A 27,679-nucleotide genomic window follows, 5' to 3' on the forward strand; every position below is an offset into this window, starting at 1 on the left:
AGCTTGAAATGGAAAACTTCTTTTGGGAGTTGAAAAGCAGGAATCATGACATGAACAGCTAGGATAGGATGGAGACTAAAATGTCTGTCCTCTCAGCAAGTGTGAGTGGTCTTACTGTGTCCACTGAGGGGAAGCACTTGTGGACAAGATGACAAACAAAACAAACAGCTCATGAGCATCACACAGAAAAGGAGAAGCGGAAACATTTGAGCCAAGGCAGCCGTTTTCTCATGACGAGATTTCAGTCTCCAATTCTACCAGACATTTAAAGAGGAGTTAATACCCATTCCTCTCAAACTGTTCCATAAAATTCAAGAGAAAGAAAAACTTCCAAATTCATTCTATGATGTCAGCATTACCCTAATAATAAAATGAAATAAAGACACCACCAATAAAGAGAACCACAGGCCAACATCTCTCGTGAACATGGATGCAAAAATCCTCACAAAATACTAGCAAACCAAATCCAACAGTATGTTTAAAAAATCATGCACCATGTTTAAGTGGGATTTATTCCCAGAATGCAATGGTGGTTTAATATTCACAAATCAATCAACATGATACATCATATTAATAAGAGAAAGGATAAGAACCATATGGTCCTCTCAACAGATGCAGAAAAAGCATTTGACAAAGTACAACATCCATTCTTGATAAAAAACCCTCAACAAAGTAGGGACCGAGGGAACATACCTCAACATCATAAAGGCCATATATGAAAATCCTACAGCTAATGTCATCCTCAATCGGGAAAAACAGAGCTTTTCCTCTATGGTCAGGAACAATACAGAAATGCCCACTCTCATCATTACTATTTAACATAGTGTGGGAATCTTTACCCTCAGCAATCAGACAACTAAAAGAAATAAAGGGCATTCAAATTGGCAAGGAAGAAGCCAAACTTTCATGATTTGCAGACAATATGATGCTCTATGTAGAAAACCCAAAAGACTCCACCAAAAAATTGCTAGAATTAGTACATGAATTCAGCAAAGTTGCAAAATATAAAATCAACATACAAAAATCTGTTGCATTTCTATACAGCAATAATGAAACAACAGAAAGAAAAATTAAGGAATCAATACCATTTACAATTGCACCAAAAACAATAAGATACCTAGGAACAAACCTAACCAAAGAGTTAAAAGATCTGTAGGCTGAAAACTATAAAACACTGATGAAAGAAATTAAAGATAACACAAAGAAATGGAAAGACTTTCCATGCTCGTGGATCAAAAGAACATGTTAAAATGTCAGTACTATCCAAAGCTATCTACACATTCAATGCATCCCAATCAAAATTGCGCCAGCATTCTTCTCAAAACTAGAACAAACAATCCTAAAATTTGTATGGAACCACAAAAGACCCCAAATAACCAAAGTAATATTGAAGAAGAAAACCAAAGCAGGATGCATCACAATCCCAGACTTTAGCCTCTACTACAAAGCTGTAATCATCAAGACAGTATGTTATTGGCACAAAAACAGAAACATGGAATAGAATAGAGACCGATGGAATAGAATAGAGACTCCAGAATTGGGCCCACAAATGTATGGCCAACGAATCTTTGACAAAGCAGGAAAGAATATCCAATGGAAAAAAACCAGTCTCTTTAACAAATGGTGCTGGGAGAAGTGGAGAGCAACATGCAGAAGAATGAAACTAGACCACTTTCTTACACCATACACAAAAGTAAACTCAAAATGGATGAAGGACCTGAATGTGAGTCAGGAAACCATCAAAACCCTAGGGGAGAAAGCAGGAAAAACCTCTTTGACCTCAGCCATAGCAATTTCTTATTCCAAAAGCAAGGAAATTAAAAGCAAAAATGAACTATTGAGACCTCATCAAGATAAAAATCCTTTGTGCTGCAAAGGAAACAATCAACAAAACTAAAAGGCAACCGATGGAATGGGAAAAGATACTTGCAAATGACATATAGGATAAAAGGTTAGTATCCAAAATTTATAAAGAACTCACCAAACTCCACACCCGAAAAGCAAATAATCCAGCGAAGAAATGGGCAGAAGACATGAATAGACACTTCTCCAAAGAAGACATCCAGATGGCCAACAGGCACATGAAAAGATGTTCAACATCACTCCTCATCAGGGAAATACAAATCAAAACCACACTGAGATACCACCTCACACCAGTCAGAGTGGCTGAAATAAACAAATCAGGACACTATAGATGCTGGTGAGGATGTGGAGAAACGGGAACCCCCTTGCACTGTTGGTGGGAATGCAAACTGGTGCAGCTTCTCTGGGAAACAGTGTGGAGGTTCCTCAAAAAATTAAAAATAGAATTACCCTATGACCCAACAATAGCACTGCTAGGAATTTACCCAAGGGATACAGGAGTGCTGATGCATAGGCGCACATGTACCCCAATGTTTATAGCAGCACTTTCAACAATAGCCAAATTATGGAAAGAGCCTAAATGTCCACCAATTGACAAATAGATAAATAAGATGTGGTTTATATATACAATGGAATACTAGTTGGCAATGAGAAAGAATGAAATATGGCCATTTGCATCACCATGGATGGGACTGGAGAGTGTTATGCTAAGTGAAATAAGTCAGGCAGAGAAAGACAGATACCATATGTTTTCACTCATATGTGAATCTTGAGAAACTTAACAGAAGACCATGGGGGAGGGGGAGGGGAAAAGAAAGTTACAGAGAGATTGGGAGGCAAATCATAAGAGAGTTTTAAATGCTGAGAACAAACTGAGGGTGAATGTGGGGTGGGGGAGAGGGTAAAGTGAGTGATAGGCATTGAAGGGGGGCACTTGTTGGGATGAGCAATGGGTGTTGTATGGAAACCAATTTGACAATAAATTATATTAAAAGAAAGCATCAGCATTCTTCACAGAGCTGGAACAAATAATTCTAAAATATGTATGGAACAACAAAAGATGACAGATATGCACAGCAATCTTGAAAAAGAAAAGACAAGCTGGAAACACTATGATTCCAGACTTCAAGCCACATTACAAAGCTGCAAGCATCAAGATGGTGCAGGGGCGCCTGGGTGGCGCAGTCGGTTAAGCGTCCGACTTCAGCCAGGTCATGATCTCGCGGTCCGTGAGTTCGAGCCCCGCGTCGGGCTCTGGGCTGATGGCTCAGAGCCTGGAGCCTGTTTCCGATTCTGTGTCTCCCTCTCTCTCTGCCCCTCCCCCGTTCATGCTCTGTCTCTCTCTGTCCCAAAAATAAATAAAAAAAGTTAAAAAAAAAAAAGTTTAAAGATGGTGTGGTGCTGGCACAAAAACAGACAGTTAGGTCAATGGAACAGAATACAAAGCCCAGAAATGGATCCACAGCTATATGGTCAACAAATCTTCAACAAAGCAAGCAAGAATATCCAATAGGAAAAAGACAGTCCCTTCAACAAATGGCGTTGGGAATACTGGACAGCAACACGCAGAAGATTGAAACTGGACCACTTTCTTACAGCATACACAAAAATAAACTCAAAATGGATGAAAGACTTAAATGTAATACAGGAAAACATCAAAATCCTACAAGAGAAAACAGGCAGCAACATCTTTGACCTTGATCACAGTGACTTCTTACTAGACATGTCTCCAGAGGCAAGGGAAACAAAAGCAAAAATGAACTATTGGGACCTCATCAAGATAAAAAGCTTCTTCACAGTGAAGGAAATGATCAACAAAACTAAAAGACAACTGACAGAATGGGAGAAGATATTTGAAAATGACATATCTCATAAAGGGTTAGTATCAAAAATCTATAAAGAACTTAACCTCAACACCCAAAAAAAACAAATAATCCAATATAAAAATGGGGAGAACACATGAACAGACATTTCTCCAAAGACCTACAGGTAGCCAACAGACACATGAAAAGATGCTCAACATCAGTCGTCATCATGGAAATACAAATTAAAACCACGATGAGGTACCACCTCACCTCACACCTGTCAGAATGGCTAAAATTAACAACTCAGGAAACAGCAAGTGTTGTCGAGGATGTGGAGGAACAGGAACCTTCTACCACTGTTAGTGGGAATGCAAACCGGTGCAGCCACTCTGGAGAACAGTATGGACATTCCTCAAAACGTTAAAAATAGAACTACCTTATGATCCAGGAATTGCACTACTGGGTATTTACCCACAGGATACAAAAATACTAATTTAAAGGGGCACATGCACCCCAATGTTTATAGCAGCACTATCAACAATAACCAAATTATGGAAAGAGCTCACATGTCCACCAACTGATGAACAGATAAAGATGTGGTATATGTATACAATGGAATACTACTCAGTGATGAAAAAGAATGGAGCCTTGCCATTTGCAAGGATGTGGATGGAGTTAGAATGAATTATACTAAGCTAAATAAGTCAATCAAAGAAAGACAAATATATGATTTCACTCATATATGAATTTAAGAAACAAAACATAGGAACAAAGAAAAAGAGACAAGCCAAAAAACAGACTCTTAGGGCCCTTTGGTGGCTCTGTCACTTGAGCATCCGACTCTTGATTTTGGCTCAGGTCAAGATCCCAGTGTCCTGGGATCAAGCCCCACATCCATGCACAGCATGGAGCCTCCTTGGGATTCTCTCTCTCTCTCTCTCTCTCTCTCTCTCTCTCTCTATCTCTCCCCCACTTTTGCCTCTCCCCCTAACCTCTCTCCCTAAATTAAAAAAAAACCACTCTTATCTATAAAGAGCTAAGTGATGGTTACAGAAGGGCAGGGGAGGGGGCAGGTGAGATAGGAATGCACTCATCGTGATGAAATAAAGTAAAATAAAATGACTTTTAAATTTTACGGAGGCAAATATTTCAGCCTCCATGTCATAGCTGATGACTCTCCTTAGATCTTCTCTCTGTGAGTTCCTGTCACCAGGGGCCTCTTATGCATCACTACCTCTTAATCCCACAAGACTCTCGTAAGCAAGATGCTATTACCTGTGTTTCTGCATATGAGGGATCTTAAGCCTCAGAGCATTCAAGAGTCTTTCCAAGGAAAATCGTGGTAAATGTGGAGCAGGACATAGCTGCACCTCTGCACAGCCTTGCCTCTTCCCTACTCCAAGAAAACCAGCTGGTCTACCCACTGCAGGGGCCTTAGGGAGCCACCAACAGGAAAGCAACTCACCACACAGAGGCCAACTCTGGTGGGTCAGTGGCTGTGGTGGCGGCCCCTCATTGTCTTCATGCTCTGGTAACTGAGGGAGCCATGATTCCTGGTTCTGTCCACCCAGACCCTTTATCCAAAGAGCATCCACTTTCTCTAATACAGTTTAGGTGCCAAGCCTTGACCGATGGCCATTGGGAGCGCCCCAAGAATTCCGAGGCTACTTGGCTCTTCCCATTCACTCACTCCTCGCTGGGAGCCTTTGATGACAGGAGTCTGTGGGGACAGTGGGAAAGGGGTGAGAGCCTCTGAGGCCAAGTCAGGACAGCCCACAAGAGAAAAGCTTGAACACTGCCTCAAAAGTGCATACAGCTGGAACCCCCCCCCCCCCGCCCCCGCAAGAGCATGCCAGCAATGGCGAGGGAACGGCAAGGGGGACATCGTGCCACAGACACCCCTCAGTGCCGTTGGCTGAGGATTGAGCTTGGCCTGATCTGCTTCAGCCCAGCCTTCAGGAAAAGAAGGGGAGAAGGAGATGTCATGATTTCTGAGGTCCTGTGAATGTCCAAGTCATTGCAGGGACTGACCAGAGGGACAGGCTTGTCCTACTCTGGGGGGAGGGGTACTGCCCTGAGTAGCCAAGTCTTGGAGCCACTGCTTCCATCACTAATGGCCCGTTGTGGCCGCCCTCCCCGTCCTTGTGGCAGCTCCCATGCCAGCCAGAGAGCAGGTTGAAATGAGGTGTCCATCCAGCAGTATGTGCTCTTGGACCCCAGCGAAAAGAGAACCAACACTCCTAGGTCCGGGGGACAAGACCATGATGGAGGCCCCAGATGGACACAAGGATATGGTCTGGACAAGGAGATTCAGGAGAAGCTGCGGCTTCCTTTCTTGAACAAAAAGCCAGACTGACAATGAGAGTGCATTTGCTCCTGGCCGTCCCTCCTGCTTCAGGAGCCAGTGCCGGCAGCAGCCCCTCTCCCACCACGGAGGAGCAGCCAGACATCCACAGAGGCCCCCGACCACTACCCCATAGCCTCGGCATCTGGGCAGACTCCTGCCCTGACTCCTCACTCACTGAGAAGACTGACGCTGTGGATCCTTTTTCCCGTGCACTGAAAGTGCTCTGTCCTGTGGCATGTGGACCCCGTGGCCAGCCCCTTCCCTCAGGAACGGGAGGAACATATGGGCCTTCTCCGGGCTTTGTTAACTCCCCACTGCATCTTGTGGGCTGTAGGGGTGAAGTGGGGAGCGTGCCAGCAGCCGCTGGACTCTCGCTCTTTCTTTGACCATAGCATGAGTTTGTGTTCCCACCCATTTTGTTTGTTTGTTTGTTTGTTTGTTTGTGAGCTCTTGCCTTCTTTCTGGTTTTTACTCTTTTTTTGCTCATCATAGGGTATTTGAGGAGGGAAAGTCAGTTTCTCATTCCTTTCTATTCCCTTTGGTGGCTTCTCACAACTGTTGGTTTATCGGCGGCAGCAGCCATTTGCTCTTGTGTTGCTTCTGGTCTAACAAGTGAAGCAAGAAGGACTTTCCTGTCATGTTTCTCATGCATAAGGACCTTCCTTCTGGGGGAAAATGCTCAGGAGTAAGTTCCCTGATGGCGGAGGCCATCAAGGCAAATCTCAGACACAAAGCCTCTCCCTGTGCACATTAGGAATGTTTTCAACTACTTGCATTCTGGCCATCTGGTCTACCACAGTGTCCGATCCTGGGGGAATGCGACCCTAGAGTGTGATTAGCCCACCAAGGCCTGGAAGGACCTCAAGGCCCCATCTAGCCACTCTTAGCTCACTGGCTGTTTTCAGAAGCACTTGCATGGACATGCCATGACTAACAGGGGAGCTGAGTGACAGGGTGCCCTCCCCTCCCATCCCAGGGGTTCAGCCTTCAGCTCCACTGGAGTCTTGCTCGTAGCAGCCGAGCCAGGAGACACCTTCTCAGTCTCCATTCTGGAAGGGGTAGGGCCCCTGGAGGCTGAAGCTATGGGCAGAGCCTGGAAGACTGAGCAGATAGCCCCATTCTGGACACCTCATTACACCGATCCAGACACCATGCCCGGCAATCACTGGGGCACCCACCTGTGACACCCATGTCCTTTCCCTGACGTGTGCTTGTGGTGGAGAGAGGGGCAAGGGCAGGCTCCTGGAACTGGGCTGTGGGATGCTGCAGAAGGAGCCCAGCCTGGGCATGACCACAGCCAGCAGCATGGTTTGCAGGCTCAGGACCCACCACAGCTGCCCCGACCCAAACTCCACATGGATTGCCAGGAAAAACCAGGGATGACAGGTCAGAGATCTTTCTAGAAGGCTCAAAGAGCTCTGCTGAGGTCAGCTCCTACCCTGCCCAGGGGCCCGATAGGACACACTGGTCTACAAGAGCTGAACTGGGTCCTCTGCAGGCCAAACGATGCCTGCAGCCTGGCTGGCTCTCTACTGTGGGGGAGGGCCAGCAGGGCATGAAGGGCACCTTCCCTGCCCCAGCCAGGAACGGAAGGCCCTAGAAAGCCAGAGCAGGTGCTTCCTCAAGGGCCAGAAGCAGACCTTGCCCTTTGGTCCCTAAAAGGAGACAGGAGGCCCCAGAGCCAAGACCACAGCACAAAGAGCCTCCATAAAGGGGCTGGGGCTGCAGGAAGCCCGGTCTGCAAGCCAGAAGCCACCCCCACGGGCCATGGAGGGCAGGCACTGGAGGCTGGGCATGGCAGTGGGGAGAAGGCACAGGCCATGCCCCACTCCTCAGTCTGCCCTGGACCCCGGGTCCCCAGGACTGGCCAGTTCTCACTCAGGCTACAGAGTCTCTGTTCCTACTCTACTCTCCCCACCTCACCCCTGCCTCTCCTCCCCCGCCTGCTTCCTCCACAGACACCTCCAGGCCACTGAGCCTATCCGCCTTCACACAGGGCATCCCCACAGCACTCCCCAGGCTCACCCTCATTGCCCCAGACCCGGACACTGTCCACATGCTGCGGTCCAGCTGTTTCTGGAGAGGTCCTGAACCCCAGCATCACAGCAGGGTCTCCCCGGCACCTCACACCTGAGGCCAACATCACCACCTGCACCATTGCTGTGCCTACACCTCCAGCATTGCCCCCATTTCCCAAAGACCAGGCCAGTGACCTGGAGCCCCAGCCTTTGTCCTGCTTCTTGGGAGCCCCACCGCAGACACGCCTGCCATCCCTGCCCTCTGCCTCCCACAGCCCCACGGCCTTCCTACTCCTGGTGGCCCCAGCCCAGCCCACATCCATCCTCCATGCCATACTAGACAGAACTTTCCAGAGAAAGACCCTCAGCTTCTTCAAAGGGCACATAGGCCATCTTGAGTCCATCTACAACCAAGCCACCTGCCACTCTTCTCCAGGCCCACAGCCCAGCCTGGATCAGGGCTCTGGTTGTCCCTGTGCCTGGAGTTATGTACCCAAACCCACAGGCACACAGACACATGTGCTTCTAGCATGCCCTTCCCTCACCTGCTCGGCCACAAGCCTCGGGGTCTCATCATACCTCCCAGTCCTTGGTTGTCTCCTTTCTGTCTCCCCCCGCCCTGTCACACACACCCGCCACACTCACAGCTGGCCCATGGGAGCCTGTGGGTCCCAGCACTCAGCCCCAGGTCTGATGGGTGGGAACACAGACATCTCTCCCCGGGGGCATGAAGGGCTTGGTGTGGCCCTGGCCTCCTGGGAGTCCTGGTCCACAGAAGACATGAGTGGGCAGAGTTAACGACGTAGATGCTGCTGCCTCTACCTGTGTGAGCTGAGGAGGGGCAGTCTCACAGACTGAGACTCTGGCCCCATGGGGCCGACCTCTCTGGTCAGCCATGAGCCTGGGTGGGGCCCACGGGCCACCACTGGGGATGTTCTCAGACAACACAGCTCAAATGCAGGTGGCTCATGGACCCAGCCTTGGATCTGTTCTTATTTCTGAAAGAAAGAAGGAAAATGCGCAGGGGAGGCCTTCAACATTTTGATCATTGTGTGCTCGTGACTCAGGAATGAGGGCGGATGGAGGTCCAGGTCTCCTGTGTGCCCTGTGGCCCACCACCAAGCTCCCCCTTGCCTGCCCTACAGCCCGTGGGGTTTTGGCTAAGCCAGGAACCATAGTGCTAACCAGGGCCACCGTGACCGACAGCTCTACAGAAACCCAGTGCCAGAGCACTCCCAGGGCGGCCAGCTGCTCATTCTCTGGGGCTCACTGCAGGGCCAGGGGCGGGAGTCGCTGGGCAACCCAACGAAGCCGGGGGAGGGGAGGGAGTGGTGTTGAGCTGGTCACAGAAGGCCAGGGGATTTCCCAAGTGGTCATGACAGAGAGACGCGTTCCAGCCAGAGGGACGGACTGGGTCGCCAAGGCCCCGGGGGAGGCATGGTGTATGCAGCGGACTGGGTGCTGGGGCGCAACTAGGCCAGTGGTTCAGGGAGGGAGGGCAACACTGGGCCCCAGGCAGTGAAGGTCATCGGAAGGCGGAGCAGCAAGAACGTGACCTCGGGACCAAAGGGAGTCGGGTGTCGGGAAGGACATCCAAAGCCCGGGCCAGGAGACTGAGGTCAGGAAGGAACATGCCGGGGCCCAGGGTGGATCATCTCTTCAAGCAGAAAACAGACTTTCTAGTTCCTGGGGCTCCCTGGGGACCCTGGCTGTGGGGGGTTCTGCAGTCCCCAGCACAGGGACAGCTCACTGTGCCTATGATTACTTCCAGTTTTGGGGCCCGGGCACCCTGGTCACCGTCTCATCAGGTGAGTCCCCCTTGCACCTGCTCTGGGGGCCTCAGGCCAGGTCCCTGGGCCGGTCACAGCTCCACCATGGGCTGAGTGCCTGAGGCCTGCTGGGCCCCAGCCCCATTATGGACTAGCCTTTAGAGCTGACAGGGCCCCTGGTGGTAAGCAAGCTGAGAGCCGGCAGGGAGAAGAGAAGCCCCAGGGACAGGTGTTGGCTGGAAGGAGAAGTTGTGGCAGAGCAGGGTTGGGGCCAGGCCTGGATATGTGTGTGCTAGGGGCTGGCCTGGCACACTAGAGTCGCTATGAGCTCGACATGTGGGGACGGGGCATCCCGGTCACCATCTCCTCGAGTAGTTGCACCCCTGCCTGCCTCCCTCGTGCCCTGGGGTTGGGTGGCTGGGGGCAGGGAAGCCGGCTGTGTCCGCTGCATCCTTGGGGAATGAGTCCCAGCCCGTGCAAGGGGCCAGGGAAGATTTTTGTCTGGGGAGAAGCAGGGACTGTATCCCTGTGCAATAGTTTTGGTATCTGGGGCCAAGGTACCCAGGTCACCGTCTCCCAAGGTAAGATGACTTTCTGTCTGCTCCCTCTGTCTCGGGGCTGAGGAAGAAATATCCGGAGGCTCCTTGGTCTGTGTGGGGCCTTCTGGGGAAGCCAGAGGGCTGCTTCTGAGGCTGTGGGGTTCCCACCTTGCCGATGGCCTTTCTGCAGGGAGCAGGGCCTCCGGCCTGTGGAAGGCAGGTTGGCAGAGGGGGCTCCGTGTCCAGGGCTGGAGGGGGCTCACACCTGAGGATTCAGGAAGCCAGGCAGTGGTCAGGGGGTGAGGTTTTTGTACACCCCTTAGCGGGACCCGTGTCAATGTGACTACTTTGACTACTGGGGCCAAGGAACCCTGGTGACGGTGTCCTCAGGTGAGTCCTCCCGGCTTTCCTCTCCTCTCTCTGTCGGGAGGTTTTGGCTGCATTTGGGGAGAAAACGGAGGGTGCCAGGGTCTCGGACCTAGGGCTGGCTTGGTGGCCAGGCTCTCCGGGGACCTCAGCCACCCTCAGCTTCAGGGGCCACCTGGTCCTCTCAGCCCCACTGGCTGTGATCTGAGGTGGACCGAGGCCTTAGCCAGGCCCCACTTCTTGTCTGGGGCCCCACCAACATTGTCACAATGTGACAACTGGTTCAACTACTGGGGCCCCGGGACCCTGGTCACCGTGTCTTCAGGTGGGTCCTCACCCTTCCCACTCTGGCTGCACTTGGGGAGATCTGGGGTTTGGGGCATTTTGGAGGCCAGGAAATGGAGGCAGAGACAGGGTCCCCCAGACACGGGGCTGGAGATCACCTTTCCACAGTTGGGGACAAGGCGGCTCCTTTGAGTGGCCTGGCCACGTAACTGAAGCCTCCTGGGGGGCCCCTGTGACTGTGGTATAATCAACATAATTGGAGTCTGTGGCCCTGATGCACCTGCCGTCCGGGGCAGTGGCCCTTGGGGCTGATTGGACTTCTGAGTTCCTGTTCGGGGCTGCAGTTTGTAGTCGGGCGGCCCAGGCAGGCGGTGGTCTGGCTTCTGAGGGGCCAGGCCAGGACATGGGGTCTCAGGGGCAGTGGGGTGTGGGGAGCAGGACCAGTGAGGGGGTCCAGGACCCTCCAGATAACAGTGACTTGGAGGGTCGGCCTCCGTGCGGCCTGGAAGTGCAGGCCTCCAGAGGGGGCGATGCCAGGTGAGGCCCCCAGGGTTTTGATGGGTGCAAATGGAGACTTCACCACTGTGATTACTACGGTATCGATCTCTGGGGCCATGGAACCACAGTCACAGTGTCCTCAGGTAGGAGCGGCCCTGCTGGGGCCTTTATTTTCTACTCCTGTCTGTGGGGTTTTCTGGACATCGATGGCTGGTCCTCAGGACTGTCCCCCAGGGACAGGCTGGCCGGGAGGGGACGAGAGCTGGGTGCCTTAGGGATTTCAGAGCCTCCTGATTTTCTGATGCTTTTCTAAAACTGGAATAGTGCCAGTATGTCCGGGGCAGTAACTGAGCCCCTGAAGAGGGGCTGGAGGCTGGACAGGCCATGTGTGGGTGAGTTGCCAGGACCCCCATGGCCACAGGACAGTGTGGCTGTGGCAGGAGAGGTCTCGCTATCTGGATCCTGGTGTCGGCTCACGAGTGCGTGTGGGCAGCTGTGTTTAGAGCGCCACGAGAATGCCGCACAGAGAGCGCGCCGTGAAAGACTTTTTTCGGGATGAGGAGTGGTGTTCTGTGCTTACAATTCTTGGTCAACTGCAAGGACTAGGCGCCTAGGAAGGGCAGGCCTGGGGCCACCGAGCTCGGCTCAGTGCGGGCAGCTTCTGGGAGAAGACAGCTTGCTCCCTGTGAGAGGCGCGATAACTATCAAAGGACAGGGTGTGTCTGAAGTGGCTCCTGAGAAAAATAATTAAGACCACTGAGACTTTAAAATGTGAGAGATTTTCGAGCATGCCAAACTTTTTAATCCTATCAGTCAATTAGCAAGCATGAATCATGTCTTTCTGGAGTAGATACAGGACATAGCAACACGGTGTTGTGGCCCCCCTACCCAGAGCTGAGTTCTGACAGTAATGAATTAGTTTACTTTTTATTTAATTCAGCTATTCTGGAAGTGGTGTTGTGGAGTTGGCCAGGGGGCGGCGTGTGGGGCCGGACACCTGCACCAGGTGGCCGGAAACAGGTCACAGGGACGGTCTATTTCGGGAAACAAGTAAACAGACTTGACAAATTTATAGCTTATGGTTATGAAGAAATGGTTTTCGGGAGGTTTTGCTCAGCCCTGCGAGTCTGAAAAACAACACCTGCATAATTTGCATTTCTAAAATAAGACCGAGATGCTGGCAGAAGCTGGAACAGTTCCTTTTTTAACGATTTGAATTTAATTCTTCAGTCTTCGCTCGCCAACATCTCATTTATACTCATTTTGAAACTAAGACATGTAAGAAATGAGAAGTCTGGGGGACAGTTTATCAATGCATTCATGTTAACTTTTTAAATTAGTTATTTCCTCAAACGGTCATTAATCTCAAACATTTTCTAACACCCCGAAGCATTGTTTTCATAATTACTGTGTTCTAAATATTTTAAGTTGGTTGATTTTCTCTTCGTGATTAAGAAGCATTTAGATATCCTGATAAAGTGGCCTTCAATCATGTCAGCACTTTCAAGACTGCTTTTCGAGCACTCTTGTTGGGACATGTTTTAGGCGAAGCATGTGTGCTGATTGTCCTGAATGATTTCAGTGAAGAGTGTTGGTTGTTGGAGTAAGAGGAAGCCCAGTCAGGTCTCGAATCAGAAAGGAATTCAGGCCGGCTCCTGAGCTGAAGGAGCCCCAGTGGAGGGTCCACCTGCCCCCCCGCCCCCCGGGGCTGCCGTGGCTTCTGCCAACTGGCTATTCATCAAAGAGCCAATTTTAATGGATTTGGAGGAATTCTTCAATACCAAAGACCCCACGGGACTGTCTGGTGACCAGGGAGCCAAAATGGTAAGAGAGAGGCAGTCCCGGCTGCCAAATTTGCTGCTCCGGAAAGTTTGTGTGTGGTGTTTTGGTTTCTGCTTGAGGAGGAGTCATTTTTTAAGATTGCTCAGGGAAACAATGAGATTTATTTGTATGACTCCTGAGTGGCCATTGTCTTGGCTTCTTAACTATGGATTCTATGGCTCAGATGCTCTAACATAAACAAAGTGCCTTTCATGCCATCTTTGAGTCATAAACGCAGCTTCGGATTTGAGGTCATTATTGTGCATTTGAAAGTAGCCTTCACCTTGTGAAAAGCTTCAGGACAAAGAGCAGCATTATATGCGCAAATTCAGATGAGATGAATTTTTGGTCATGTTTAATGATGATTTTTATTTAGAGGAAATTTAGTTAAAGTTGGGGGCCTACTTTAGACTCAGAAGGGAGGAGACCAGCTAAGGGCATGTACCCAGGACAGTGAAGGCCCCATGGGGAGAGTCCCCAGCACAGTTTTCTGAAGCAAAGTCTCTGCCTATTCTAAGGCAAAGACGGGTTTTCACTCTGATGACGGCAAACACTCCTCAGTCCTTATAAAATGTCTTGGTGAATTTGAACTTGCCGGGAAGTATTTTACCCAGGAAACTGAGGTGGTAGTGACTGATAATGCTTGGGGGCCAAGAGCTGGCTGAGACTGGACCGGGCCATGGAAAAATAGGGGATTCCACTGGAGAAATCCCCAAGGACACACAAGGCTGGGAAAGGTAGGGATGGGCACCAGAAGGCACTGACCCTGAGCTAGGCTCAGCTGTACAGGATTCCTGGATAAGATGGCTTTGGCGAAGGCACGCCGGTCTGGTGGCCTGACATTTTCTGGCCAGTCCCAGGACTGGGCTTTTGGGACTACACTGTACAGGACTACACTGGGCTGCCCAAAGCAGTCCTCAGCTAAGCTGGACTAAACCAGATTAAGCTGGCATTTCTGAGATGAGCTTGGGCTGAGCTGAACCGGGCTGAGCTAGGCTGAACTTAGCTGCACTGAGCTGGCCTGAACTGGGCTGAGCTGGGCTGATCTGGGCTGAACTGGGCTGGGCTGAACCGGGCTGAGCTGGGCTGAGCTGGGCTGGGCTGGGCTGGGCTGGGCTGAGCTTAACTGGGCTGAACTGGCCTGGGCTGAGCTGAACCGGGCTGAGCTGGGCTGAGCTGGGCTAAACTGGGCTGAACTGAGCTGAGCTGGGCTGAGCTGGGCTGAGCTGGGCTGAGCTGAGCTGGGCTGAGCTGGGCTAGGTTGAACTAAACCAGGCTGGGCTGGGCTGGGCTGGGCTGGGCTGAGCTGAGCTGAGCTGGGCTGGGTTGAGCTAAACCGGGCTGGGATGGGCTGAGCTGAGCTGAGCTGAGCTGGGCTAGGTTGAGCTAAACCAGGCTGAGCTGAGCTGAGCTGGGCTGGGCTAGGTTGAGCTAAACCGGGCTGGGCTGAACTGAGCTGAGCTGGGCTGAGCTGGGCTGAGCTGGGCTGAGCTGGGCTGAGCTGAGCTGGGCTGAGCTGGGCTAGGTTGAACTAAACCAGGCTGGGCTGGGCTGGGCTGGGCTGGGCTGAGCTGAGCTGAGCTGGGCTGGGTTGAGCTAAACCGGGCTGGGATGGGCTGAGCTGAGCTGAGCTGGGCTAGGTTGAGCTAAACCGGGCTGAGCTGAGCTGAGCTGAGCTGGGCTAGGTTGAGCTAAACCGGGCTGAGCTGAGCTGAGCTGGGCTGGGCTAGGTTGAGCTAAACCGGGCTGAGCTGAGCTGAGCTGAGCTGGGCTGGGCTGGGCTAGGTTGAGCTAAACTGGGCTGAGCTGAGCCGGGCTGGGCTGGGCTGAGCTGAGCTGAGCTGGGCTGGGCTGGGTTAGGTTGAGCTAAACTGGGCTGGGCTGGGCTGAGCTAAGCTTAGCACTGGGCTGAGCTGGGCTGAACTGGGCTGGGCTGAGCTGGGGCTGAGCTGAGCTGAGCTAAACTGGGCTGAGCTAGGCTGAGCCGGGCTAAACTGGGCTGAACTGAGCTGAGCTGAGCTGGGCTGAGCTGGGCTAGGTTGAGCTAAACCGGGCTGGGCTGGGCTGGGCTGGGCTGAGCTGGGCTAGTTTGAGCTAAACCGGGCTGGGCTGGGCTGGGCTGGGTTGAGCTGAGCTGGGCTGAGCTGGGCTGAGCTGGGCTAGGTTGAACTAAACCGGGCTGGGCTGGGCTGGGCTGGGCTGGGCTGGGCTGAGCTGAGCTGGGCTAGGTTGAGCTAAACCGGGCTGAGCTGAGCTGAGCTGAGCTGGGCTGGGCTAGGTTGAGCTAAACCGGGCTGAGCTGAGCCGGGCTGGGCTGAGCTGAGCTGAGCTGAGCTGAGCTGAGCTGAGCTGGGCTGGGCTGGGCTAGGTTGAGCTAAACCGGGCTGGGCTGAGCCGGGCTGGGCTGAGCTGAGCTGAGCTAGCTGGGCTGGGCTAGGTTGAGCTAAACCGGGCTGAGCTGAGCTGAGCCGGGCTGGGCTGAGCTGAGCTGAGCTGAGCTGGGCTGGGCTGGGCTAGGTTGAGCTAAACCGGGCTGGGCTGAGCCGGGCTGGGCTGAGCTGAGCTGGGCTAGCTGGGCTGGGCTAGGTTGAGCTAAACCGGGCTGAGCTGAGCCGGGCTGGGCTGAGCTGAGCTGAGCTGAGCTGGGCTGGGCTGGGCTAGGTTGAGCTAAACTGGGCTGAGCTGAGCCGGGCTGGGCTGAGCTGAGCTGGGCTGGGCTGGGTTAGGTTGAGCTAAACCAGGCTGGGCTGGGCTGAGCTGAGCTTAGCACTGGCCTGAGCTGGGCTGAACTGGGCTGGGCTGAGCTGGGGCTGAGCTGGGCTGAGCTAAACTGGGCTGAGATGGGCTGAGCTGAGCTGAGCTGGGCTGAGCTGGGCTAGGTTGAGCTAAACCGGGCTGGGCTGGGCTGGGCTGAGCTTAGCACTGGGCTGAGCTGTGCTGAACTGGGCTGGGCTGAGCTGAGCTGAGCTGAGCTGGGCTGAGCTAGGCTGAGATGAGCTGGGCTAGGTTGAGCTAAACCAGGCTGGGCTGGGCTGAGCTTAGCTCGGCTGAGCTGAACTGGGCTGAGCTGGGCTGAGCTGAGCTGAACTGGGCTAAGCTGGGCTAAACTAATCTAAGCTGAGCTGGGCTGAGTTTAGCTGGGCTGAGCTGGGTTGAGCTGGGCTGAACTGGGCTGAGCTAAACCGGGCTGGGCTAGGCTGAGCTGAGCTGAGCTGAGCTGGGTTGCACTGGGCTGAGCTGAGCCAGGCTGAACTGGGCTGAGCTGGGCTGGGCTGGGCTGAGCTGAGTTGAACTGGGCTGAGCTGAGCTGAGCTGAGCTGGGCTGAGCTGACCTGGGCTAGGTTGAGCTAAACCAGGCTGGGCTGGGCTGGGCTGAGCTTAGCATTGGGCTGAGCTGGGCTGAATTGGGCTGGGCTGACCTGGGTTGGGCTGAGCTAAACTGAGCTGAGCTGGATTGCACTGGGCTGAGCTGAGCCAGGCTGAACTGGGCTGAGCTGGGCTGGACTGAGCTAAACTGATCTGAGCTGGATTGCACTGGGCTGAGCTGGGCTGGGCTGAGCTGGGCTGAACTGGGCTGAACTGGGCTGAACTGAGCTGAACTGGGCTGAGCTGAGCCGGGCTGGGCTGGGCTGGGATGAGCAGGGTTAGGCTGGGATGGGCTAGGATAGGTTGAGCTAAACCGGGCTGAGCTGGGCTGAGCTTAGCTGGGTTGCACTGGGCTGAGCTGGGCTGAGCTGAGCTGGGGCTGAGCTGGGGCTGACCTGGGCTAAACTGAGCTGGGCTGAGCTGGGCTGAGTTTAGCTGGGCTGAGCTGAGCTGAGCTGGGCTGGGATGTTCTGGGCTGAGCTGGACTGAACTGGGCTGAACTGGGCTAAGCTAAACCGGGCTGGGCTGGGCTGGGCTAGGCTGAGCTTAGCTGGCTTGCTCTGGGCTGAGCTGGGTTGGGCTGAGCTGGACTGTTCTGGTCTGGGCTGAACTGGGCTGCGCTGGGCTGAGCTGAGCTGAGCTGGGCTGAGCTGAACTGGGCTGGACTGGGATGAGCAGGGTTAGGCTGGGATGGGCTAGGATAGGTTGAGCTAAACCGGGCAGGGCTGGGCCAGGCTGAGCTTAGCTAGGTTGCACTGGGCTGAACTGGACTGAGCTGAGCCAGGCTGAACTGGGCTGAGCTGGGCTGAGCTGGGCTGAGCTGGGCTGGGCTGAGCTGAGATGAGTTGGGTTGAGCTGGGTTGAGCTAAGCTGGAGTAGGCCAGGCTGGGCCGGGCTGAGCTGGGCTGAGCTGGGCTGAGCTGGGCTGAGCTGGGCTGAGCTGAGCTGGGCTGAGCTGGGTTGGGCTGATGTGTGCTAGGGTTAGTACACCAAACCAATTAATCAGGGTCACTGAGCTGGCCCAGCAGAAATGGACTCTCTGAGTGGCTTGGCTTAGAGGAGTCTGATGTCCAGGCTTGTGCTAGAATAACCCATGTTGGGCCACTTAGTTCTAATTGGGGAGACCTGGCCTTGCTGGACTGTCCTGACTAACACTGGGCTGACCTCAATGACCTGGTTGTGCAAAGGACGGGCCAAGAGGAATCTGCATAATTCCCACTCCTCGTGTTCACAGTCTCTGCTGACCCTAGACACACAGGCCTGGGCTGGTGGTCTGTCTGGGTGCTTGGGGGGTCCTCTCTCCATGCTGTCAGCCTGCCACATGGACGGTTCACGGGGCTCGTGGCTGAGTGTGCCTACGTGGCTCTGGGGTCTCAGAGGGAAGGCACCGCCAGTCAGGGCCGAGCTGTCCTGAGCTGAGAGCCAGGCACCAGAGTGCACTTGAGTGCAAGGGTGGCAGGTGCTGGGAGGAGGTCACATCCGCCCCTCCCAGCGTGAAGCACCCCCAACTTCCCACAAGCCCAGAGCTGGACTTCTGCAGCAGGGCAGGGGCCGCCTTGCCTCCCCTTCGCAGCAGGACCTGGGCCTCGACACAGCTGCCCACTGCGCCGTCGGTCCAGGCTGGGGAGGCCGCGAGGGCAGCCCTCGTGGTAGTGAAATGAGGGAGCCATGTGGTTGGCGTTGGCCCGCCTGGCAGAGCGTGGGAAGGAGACGCCTTCTCACCCCTGTCTCTTGTCCCTCTCTGGTCCTCAGAGACCTCATCCCGTCCAAATCTCTTCCCCCTCATCACCTGTGAGAGCTCCCTGTCCGATGAGCCCCTGGTGGCCATGGGCTGCCTGGCCCGGGACTTCCTGCCCAGCTCCGTCACCTTCTCCTGGAACTACAAGAACAACAGTGTGGTCAACAACCAGGACATCCAGACCTTCCCTCCAGTCCTGAGAGAGGGCAAGTACGTGGCTACCTCTCAGGTGCTCCTGCCCTCCGTGGACGTCCTCCAGGGTTCAGATGACTTCCTCACATGCAATGTGAAACACCCCCAGGGCAACAGTGAGGTGAACGTGCCCATCCCAGGTGAGAGTCGGGCTCTCCTACCCATGGCCGGGGATGGGGGCAGGGAGGGGGGTCAGGTGGGCTGACGTCTTGTCCCCTTCACCGCAGTGCCTTTAGAGCTGTCCCCCAACGTGACTGTCTTCATCCCACCCCGTGACGCCTTCTCTGACAACAACCAGCGCACGTCCCAGCTCCTCTGTCAGGCAACAGGCTTCAGCCCCAAGAAGATCTCTGTGTCCTGGCTTCGTGATGGAAAGCCCATCAAGTCAGGCTTCAACCCAGGCAACGTGGAGGCTGAGAACCAAGGGCCCGGGCCCGTGACCTTCAGGGTGCTCAGCACGCTGACCATCACCGAGAATGCCTGGCTCAGCCAGAGCGTGTTCACTTGCAATGTGGAGCACAATGGGCTGACCTTCAAGAAGAACGTGTCCTCCGCATGCATCCTCAGTGAGTGGTCCTGGCCCCTGGTGCAGCCCCTCGGGGCAGGGACCCCTCCTCACATTCATAGGTGTCCACTCAGGGCAGCCGCTTCCTGAGCCTTGGCTTCCTGGAGCGGCCAAGGGCAGGGAGGGGGCCACTTGTCAGGTGGGGGGGCCCAGCATCCCCTCCAAGGGGTCCTTGGGGCTCAGGAAGGCTCGGCGTGGCCAGCTTCTGTTCTCTTGGGAAAACCTCCCCCCTTTGCCCGGTTGCCCATCCAGCCAGTCACTGACACAAGCTCTCTCCCGATCCAGACACGCAGGCCAGCATCAGAATCTTCGCCATTCCCCCCACCTTCGCCAGCATCTTCCAAACCAAGTCGGCCAAGCTGTCCTGCAGGGTCGTAGACCTGACCACCCGCGACAGCCTGAACATCTCCTGGACCCGCCAGAATGGCGACTTTCTGCCAACCACCACCATCTTCCAGAGCAACCTCAACAACACCTTCAGTGCCACGGGGGAGGCCACCGTCTGTGCAGAGGACTGGGAGTCAGGGGAGGACTTCACCTGCACGGTGACCCACACAGATCTGCCCTCGCCACTGAAGAAGACCATCTCTAAACCCAAGGGTAGGAGTCTGCTTCTCTTCTGCCCCGGGACTCTCCCACAGCCTCTCCCCCCAGCCCCCCACCTGAGCTAACAGCCGCCTTTCCTCCCACAGACGTCAACAAGCAACCGCCCTCTGTCTACGTCCTGCCACCCAGCCGGGAGCAGCTGAGCCTGCGGGAGTCAGCCACAGTCACTTGCCTGGTGAAGGGCTTCTCACCCGCAGATGTGTTCGTGCAATGGCTGCAGAAAGGCCAACCCATGTCCTCTGAGAGTTACGTGACCAGTGACCCGACACCCGAGCCCCAGGACCCCCACCTCTACTTTGTCCACAGCACCCTGACTGTGAGTGAGGAGGAGTGGAGCTCGGGGGAGACCTACACCTGTGTTGTGGGCCACGAGGCCCTGCCCCACATGGTGACGGAGAGGAGCGTGGACAAGTCCACCGGTAAACCCACCCTGTACAACGTGTCCCTGGTCTTGTCTGACACGGCCACCACCTGCTACTGACCTGTGGGCCGCCCCACTCTGGGTGGATCCCAGAGTCCCTGGGGAACCCGTCGCTGTGTGTGCATGTGTGCAAACTAACCGTGTCAATGGGGTGAGATGTGGCGTTTTATCAAAATTAGAAATAAAAACATCCATTCAAAAGATGCTCGTCCTGAGTGAGCGATGCTCTCGCCTACCGGGGCCACAGCTGTGCTGTCCTCACCCCCAGACCAACCTCCACCACCGCCCCTGCCCCCACCCAGCCTCTGAAAGTCTCCGTGCTCCTCTCGCTGCTCTCATGGCCACCCAGGTGTGTGGCACACACGTACACACACACGGACACATGCACACATGTGCAGGCTTATATGTGCATGCACGTGGGTACCTGTACACACACAGACACAGACACATGGACACACCCACATGCACACAGGCACACATGTGCGTGCACATGGGTACTTACGCACGGGCACAGACACATGGACTCACACACATACACACACCTGCACACATGCACACACACAGACACATGGACACACACACATGCACACACATGCAATCTTATACGTGCATGCACACGGGTACTTCCACGTGCACAGGCATGGACACATGGACACACAGACACATGGACACACACGCATGCACACAGGCACACACGTGCATGCACATGGGTACTTACACACAGGCATGGACACATGGACACACACACATGCACACACATGCACACACAGACACAGACACATGGACACACACACATGCACACATGCACACACAGAGACACATGGACACACACATGCACACAGGCACACACGTGCATGCACATGGGTACTTACACATGCACAGGCACAGAAACATGGACACACAGACACACACATGCACACCCATGCAGGCATGTAAACACACACACAGGAAACACACATGTACATGGACACAGGCACTCATGCACTGTACGTGGGTGCAAATACACATGCATACACACCCATGGACATAGACGTGGAGGAACTTGCATACACACACAGAGATGCACAGGGATATGGACATGCACACACATACATACAAGCACACACCCATACATGTGGACACACGCAGACACATGCACACATAGGTACACACACATACACACAGTCACAGATACACTGACGTGCACACACGAGGTCACTCGGTGCCTCAGGCAGGCACTTCCGCCCTCTCCAGCCACGTCACTTTCTGCAGGCCTTCATGCCCACGCTCTGCTCGTCCTTCTGTCTCAGCTCGGAGGTGTGTCCATGGGCTGGCCCAGCCTGGGCACTGACCATAGCCACCGTTGGCAGGCCCGGGGCCAAAGGAAGCCCCTGCCATGCCCAGGCACCCACGGGTGAATGGACAAGGCAGGCAGTGCCTGGACACCGGCCCCAGAGGTGGGGAGGCCCCTCCCTAGAAGGAGGCTGTAGAAAGCGTGATCTGAGTGGGGAGCCCCTGCAAACACCCAGCCCTGGAAAGGGTGGGAAGTGAGGCCCCAGGAGCAGGAGTGAGGGAGAACAGAGCCCAGTGGGCAGAAAAGGGGAGGGGCCTGAGTAGGATCTCCTCTCCTGAATGGGCAAAGGCAACACAGCCCCCTTCGGGCCCCGTCCCAGGCCCTCTCTGGCACCAAGCCCTTGGGCACCTGAGTTCACCTGTGCAGGGGCTGCAGACCCCACTGAGTGTCCTCAGCCTGACCACCCCAGTGTTAGCCTCCCTGGAGCCTCAGGGCTCTGTCTGACCCTTTGGCCCCAGAGTTCTGGGAGGGCAGACAAGCCAGCCAGGGCCCCACAAATGCTAGTCACTCCCAGAAGGAGAGACAGCGAGTGGGAATCTCACTAGGAAGTGAAGAGGTCCCTTTGGGCCCAGACATCTGCCAGCTCCTCACTGCCAGCCCTCGCTGGCCTCGGTGGCCAGGGCCACACCTGTCCCAAACCACAGGTGGCAGGGGGCCCTGCTCTGTGCCTCTCAGCCGCAGGTGGCTACGGCTGTGTCACCACACCCCACAGGAGAGCTCAGGACACTGTGAGCCACTCTTCTGGGGTCACTGCCTCCGGCCCCAGCCCAGGCCGCACCCCCACGTCTATGTTTCTCTGTCGCACTCTCTGCCATCCCAGGGCTCCTAGACAAGGTGCTCAGGGCTACCCTGCTCTGCTTTGGCCACATTCTGCCTCCACCTGGCCCCCTGCTTTGGGCTGTCAAGGCCCAGCTAACGCTTGGCTTAGACCCTTCCCGACTGAGCCCAGGAGCCCTCAGCCCCACAAGGTGGGTGCAAGGGAGACTGCAAGGCCAGGAGGCCATGGACACCCTCTCCTGCCCCACCTGTCCCTCCCGGGTGCAGCACAGCCGAGGGCCGAGGGTGGTTCTGGGGCTGGACTGTGCTGGTGCTGGGCCTGACCCCTCTGTGCTGTGTCCCCTGCAGAGGGGGAGGTGAGCGCCGAGGAGGAGGGCTTCGAGAATCTGAACACCATGGCCTCCACCTTCATCGTTCTCTTCCTCCTCAGCGTCTTCTACAGCACCACAGTCACCCTGTTCAAGGTAGTAGCAGCCTGGAGGGGGAGGGCACAGATGGCCTCAGGCTGAGCCTGACCCACTGTCCTCGGGCAGCAGGGAAACAGCTCATGTGTCTGTCGTCTGCAGGTGAAATGACCCTCCCCGCTAAGAACTTCAGAGACCCAGAAGATGGGACCCAGGGGGGCACCGCCTTGGGGCCTGGGGTTCCCAGCCTGCAGACCCTGTCGACTTGCACTTAAATCCTTCCCACGTCACCCCTCCCGCTTGCCACCCAAAGACGCAGGCTTCTCAAGACCAGGCCAAGTGCTGTGGACGCAGCACCGCTCTGCAGTGTGCACACATGTCACCTTGAAATAAATGTGTATATTTTATCCTGTGAAACTGCTTCCTCGTGAAGGCTCTTTATCCCGAACTGCACCCATGTGTGCTGTGTGTGCATCCAGGGGTGGCCATCCCTCGTTGCGAAGCGTGTGTGAGAAAGGGGGGGGTCTGTCTGCACACTGCCTGCCAGGGGACATGGAGGAAAGATCTCCGTGAGGGAGACCCAGAGTCTCAGGCTCATCCAGTCTGCTGAAGGACGGCAGCCGAGCTCGAGAGGGTCCCAATCACGTCGGGAGCCAGCAACCAAGCTTGGGCCTCAGGGCTCTCCAACAGGGCTCTCCACCTACAAGTCCCTGTCCCGAGGGTTTGTCCCACCTGCTGAGGCATCTGGGGCGTGTGGATGGGAGGAGAAGTTTCTGGTGAGACGGTTAGGAGAGCATCTGGTGGAGGGGAGGCACAAGAACAGTCTCCGTCCCCCCAGGCCACCGTAGACGAGGGCCAGGCCGTGGCAGAGGCGGGGGTGGGACCCGTGGCAGAGGCTCGCCTGGACACGGCACAGATAGCCAGGGCGGCCACAGGCCATGGGGCGGTGGCAGCGAGGGCCCAGGTGGAGGCCAGACCTTTCCTGGGTAGCCACATGGCTGCTATGACATGCTTGCTTGGACCACACAGGTGATGCCTTAGCAAAAGGAGGCCCGGCGAGACCCTGGGCCCTGTGTCCAGACAGGAAGAGACCCTCCCAAAGCTTCTAGTTCTGGCTCCTCTCTGCCAGCTCCCTGCCTTCCTCTCCCTCTCCCTTCTCCAACATCCACCAGGAGCAGACAGCAGAGGCCCAGCCCCTCCTCTGGCACTTTGCTCAGAAACGTCCCGAGCCGCGTGTCCACACGGCCCACAGCCGAGACATGAGGCCCTCCGCCCTCCCTTCCTCTCCAAGCCCTCATCAGAATTGCCTGTGACATCCAAATTCATGCGCACAGTCTTCAAGGCAGTCCGGCTTTTTCTGACGTGCACCTCAGAACCACAGCCTCGGGTTCTGACACCACATGGGTACTTCCACGTGTCAGCTCTGTCCGGTGCTCCACTTCTGACACCGGAGTGTGTATGCCCCTCTTCTCCTGCGGCAGCCGACACAGCGGGAGCCGGACGCTGACCATGTCACTTCTGGGGGCGCATTCCCTCCATGCCCCCCAACCCTGGCGACTGCCCGTTGTGTCCAATCCTGGGTCTTCCCTCCAATCCCACTGTCGTCCTCGGGCTCAGCGCCCTGTCTGATCCCTAGTCCTCCCCCTCAGTCCCTCCGTCGTCCTCGCACACAACGCCGTGTCTGATCCCTGGTCCTCCCCCCAGTCCCACCGTCGTCCTCACGCGCAGCGCCCTGTCTGATCCCTGATCCTCCCCCCAGTCCCTCCGTCGTCCTCGCACACAACGCCGTGTCTGATCACTGGTCCTCCCCCCAGTCCCACCGTGGTCCTCGCGCTCAGCACCCTGTCTGATCACTGGTCTTCCCCCCAGTCCCTCCATCGTCCTCGCGCACAGCGTTGTGTCTGATCCCTGATCCTCCCCCCAGTCCCTCCGTCGTCCTCGCACACAACGCCGTGTCTGATCACTGGTCTTCCCCCCAGTCCCTCCATCGTCCTCGCGCACAGCGTTGTGTCTGATCCCTGATCCTCCCCCCAGTCCCTCCGTCGTCCTCGCGCGCAGCACCGTGTCTGATCTCTGGTCCTCCCCCCAGTCCTTCCGTCGTCCTCATGCGCAGCGCCCTGTCTGATCATGGTCCTCCCCCCAGTCCCTCCGTCGTCCTCGCGCGCAGCGCTGTGTCTGATCCCTAGTCCTCCCCCAGTCCCACCATCGTCCTTGCTCGCAGCGCCGTGTCTGATCCGTAGTCCTCCCCCCAGTCCCACCATCATCCTTGGCATAAGGCCTGTCTGATCACCGGTCCTCCCCCCAGTCCCACCATCCTCCTCATGCAGAGCACGTCCTGTTCATGTCTATATCCCCTTTTGTAAGGACAGTCACGCTGCATTTGGAGCCCACCCTCTGGCAGTATGACCTCATGACTTTATCTACTGTGACTGCGTCCTCCCAACAAGATCACGTTCTGAGGCACTGGGGTCTAGGGTGCAATGCAGCCCACAGACCCAAGTTCAGGGCCCGAGGGGAAGACAGGGAGGCTGCACAGCGGGGGCCTCTGGCATGTGGATGGGAGAAGGCAGGGGCACGGTGGCCAGGTGCTTGGGAGAGCAGAGAGGTGGGTCCCGCCCCCAGGGGACCAGTGAGGAGGGGGGTTGGCACCCCCACCCACCCAGACAACCTCAGTCCAGGCTGAAGAATGGGCATGACTGACCCTGTCTACGCAATGGCAGCACGGTGCCCTGGGGGGACGTGGGATGAGGCAGGAGCCAGGAGGAACGGGCCCACAGACTAAGATACAGCAGAGCCCTCAGGGACCTCACGCTTGCTCAGCCGCCCTTGGCCAGCCAGGTCCCTGGGGAGAGGACAAGGGGACTGGGACAGCCCACCTGGAGTCCCTCATCCTGGGACCTGCCGCCCGTAGGGCCCAGTGTGCAGCACAGCCTGTCCACCCCGCCCCAGGGCACAGGGTCGGGGGGCGGGGGGGAGGGCCGACCCCACCCACTCCTCGGAGAACCACACAGAAGTCTGGCCACGTGGCCCCTCTGCAGGCAAACGGCACCTGGGCCGCGGTGGCCAGGGGCCAGCAGCTGGAGCCCTGGGTGTGGGGACACATGGCCCCGGGCCCATCACGGAGGGACCACCCTGCACTGGGGTCTGGGCAACCCCAACCTCGGGCTCCGCAGTGGGAGCCCCAGCCACTCGGCCGGCTCTGCCCTGCCACACACCCCCACCCCGCACCCTTGGGAGCCCCAACCCCGGAACCCCGTGTCTGTCTTTCAGCCTCCGGAGAAGCGCTGCACGTGTTCCCCTTGGTCTCGGGGTGTCAAGCCCCGAAAGAAGGCGACCCCGTAGTCCTGGCCTGCTTGGCAAGAGGATACTCCCGAGAGTCAGTGCAGGTGACCTTGGTTTCGGAGAAGCAGGACCAGGCCACAAAGACCAATCTCTTCATGCTGAAGGCACAAGACAACACTGAGCTGTCCTTCCTGACTGCCCGGTGGAAGCCAGACCCCCACCAGTGCAGCACCGCCAGCGGCAAGCTGCAGAAGGCCTTCCAGTGGCCAGGTGGGTGGCCCCGAGACCACAAGGAGGGCCCTCCCGGGTCTCCCACACCTTCCTCCAGGGCCTGACCCCAAGGACCGACACAGGCACCCAGGCCTCAGCACGGTGCCCATGAGGGTCACCCCTCGTCACCCCGACCCTCAAACCCTTTCCCCGCAGACCCTGTCCTCAGGGTGCAAAAGAAAGGCAGAGGCTGAGTGTGAGGCTCCCCACAGCCCAGTCCCCACCCCTGCACAGCACAACCAGCTCGTCGCTCCCTCCTGCCATTTCCAGGTCCTCCCGTCCACCACGCAGCCCCCACCCCTGCACAGCACAACCAGCTCGTCGCTCCCTCCTGCCATTTCCAGGTCCTCCCGTCCACCATGCAGCCCCCACCCCTGCACAGCACAACCAGCTCGTCCCTCCCTCCTGCCATTTCCAGGGCCTCCCGTCCACCACGCAGCCCCCACCCCTGCACAGCACAACCAGCTCGTCCCTCCCTCCTGCCATTTCCAGGGCCTCCCGTCCACCACGCAGCCCCCACCCCTGCACAGCACAACCAGCTCGTCCCTCCCTCCTGCCATTTCCAGGGCCTCCCGTCCACCACGCAGCCCTCCCACCTCAGTGCACACACGGTCCGGCCCTCACCTGCCACTTTCCTCTGATTTCAGCATCTTGGGAAAATAAGACCCCCCTGTCGACTCTTGGGCCAACCCCAGCAGAGGACTCCACCACAGTGCCCAGCACTGCCAGGGTCTCAGGTGAGGAGCCCCCACCCCAGCACACCCTTTCCTGCCTTCCCATCTCTTAGGATGCCCCCTTCAGGCAGCCCTCCATGACTTCTCCCGCAAGGCTTCAAGTCCCATCTGAGCCAGGAAAGACAGGCCCTGAACTGACGTCTACCAAGCACCTACTGTGCACCAGGCCCTGTGCTTGGCACCAGCAGACACGCCTCTGGCCCTTTGTGAACAGGAGACCCACCCAAGACACCCCGCGAAAGCATAGCTGACAAAGGCAGGCCCACGGGCCAGGACTGGGACGCAGCTGACCCAGCAGCCCACAGGACTGGGCCCTGAGCTTGTCATGGGGCCTCACTTGAGGATGCGTCACCAAAGCGGCCAGGAGTGACCCTTACAGAATTGTAGCATGCCCCCTGAAGGCTCGGGGGCCGTGGCATGGGACCCAAGGCCTCCCCGCAGCAGGAGCCGCCCTCCCCTCCCGCCCACACTGGCTCCCCGTCGCCCTGCTGGCGTCTCCGGAGGAGGGTCTGACAGTCACTCCTGTGCCACGTTAGCAGAAGCATTTGGACAGAGAGCCTCCCCCCACGGGTGGCCCCCACCCAGGCCAGAACCGCGACACCCCCATCTCCAAACACGGCCAGGGCCCTGGCTCCACGTGGGGGGACTGATCAAGAGACAGGGGAGTCCCCCGGGCAAGA

At 56.2% G+C, this 27,679-nt stretch overlaps 2 gene segments (V, D, J or C); both read left to right on the forward strand.

The window, feature by feature from the left end:
- The first annotated feature begins 10,247 nt into the window (after positions 1 to 10,247).
- Positions 10,248 to 23,130, forward strand: LOC112855920 (immunoglobulin heavy constant mu-like). The segment is given in 7 exon segments: positions 10,248 to 10,383; positions 18,430 to 18,747; positions 18,835 to 19,173; positions 19,458 to 19,772; positions 19,865 to 20,197; positions 22,658 to 22,773; positions 22,876 to 23,130. Coding segments are annotated over 7 exon segments (1,551 nt in total).
- LOC147579625 (immunoglobulin heavy constant delta-like) overlaps positions 11,039 to 27,679 on the forward strand; it is a 29,400-nt gene continuing 12,759 nt past the window's right edge. Inside the window, 3 exon segments of the C gene segment in view lie at positions 11,039 to 11,633; positions 25,984 to 26,265; positions 26,913 to 27,002. Coding sequence covers positions 26,151 to 26,265; positions 26,913 to 27,002 — 205 coding nt within the window.

This window comes from Puma concolor, chromosome B3 (assembly GCF_028749965.1).
Source record: "Puma concolor isolate L17-30 chromosome B3, mPumCon1.1.hap2, whole genome shotgun sequence".
NCBI classification, from domain to species: Eukaryota; Metazoa; Chordata; class Mammalia; order Carnivora; family Felidae; genus Puma; species Puma concolor.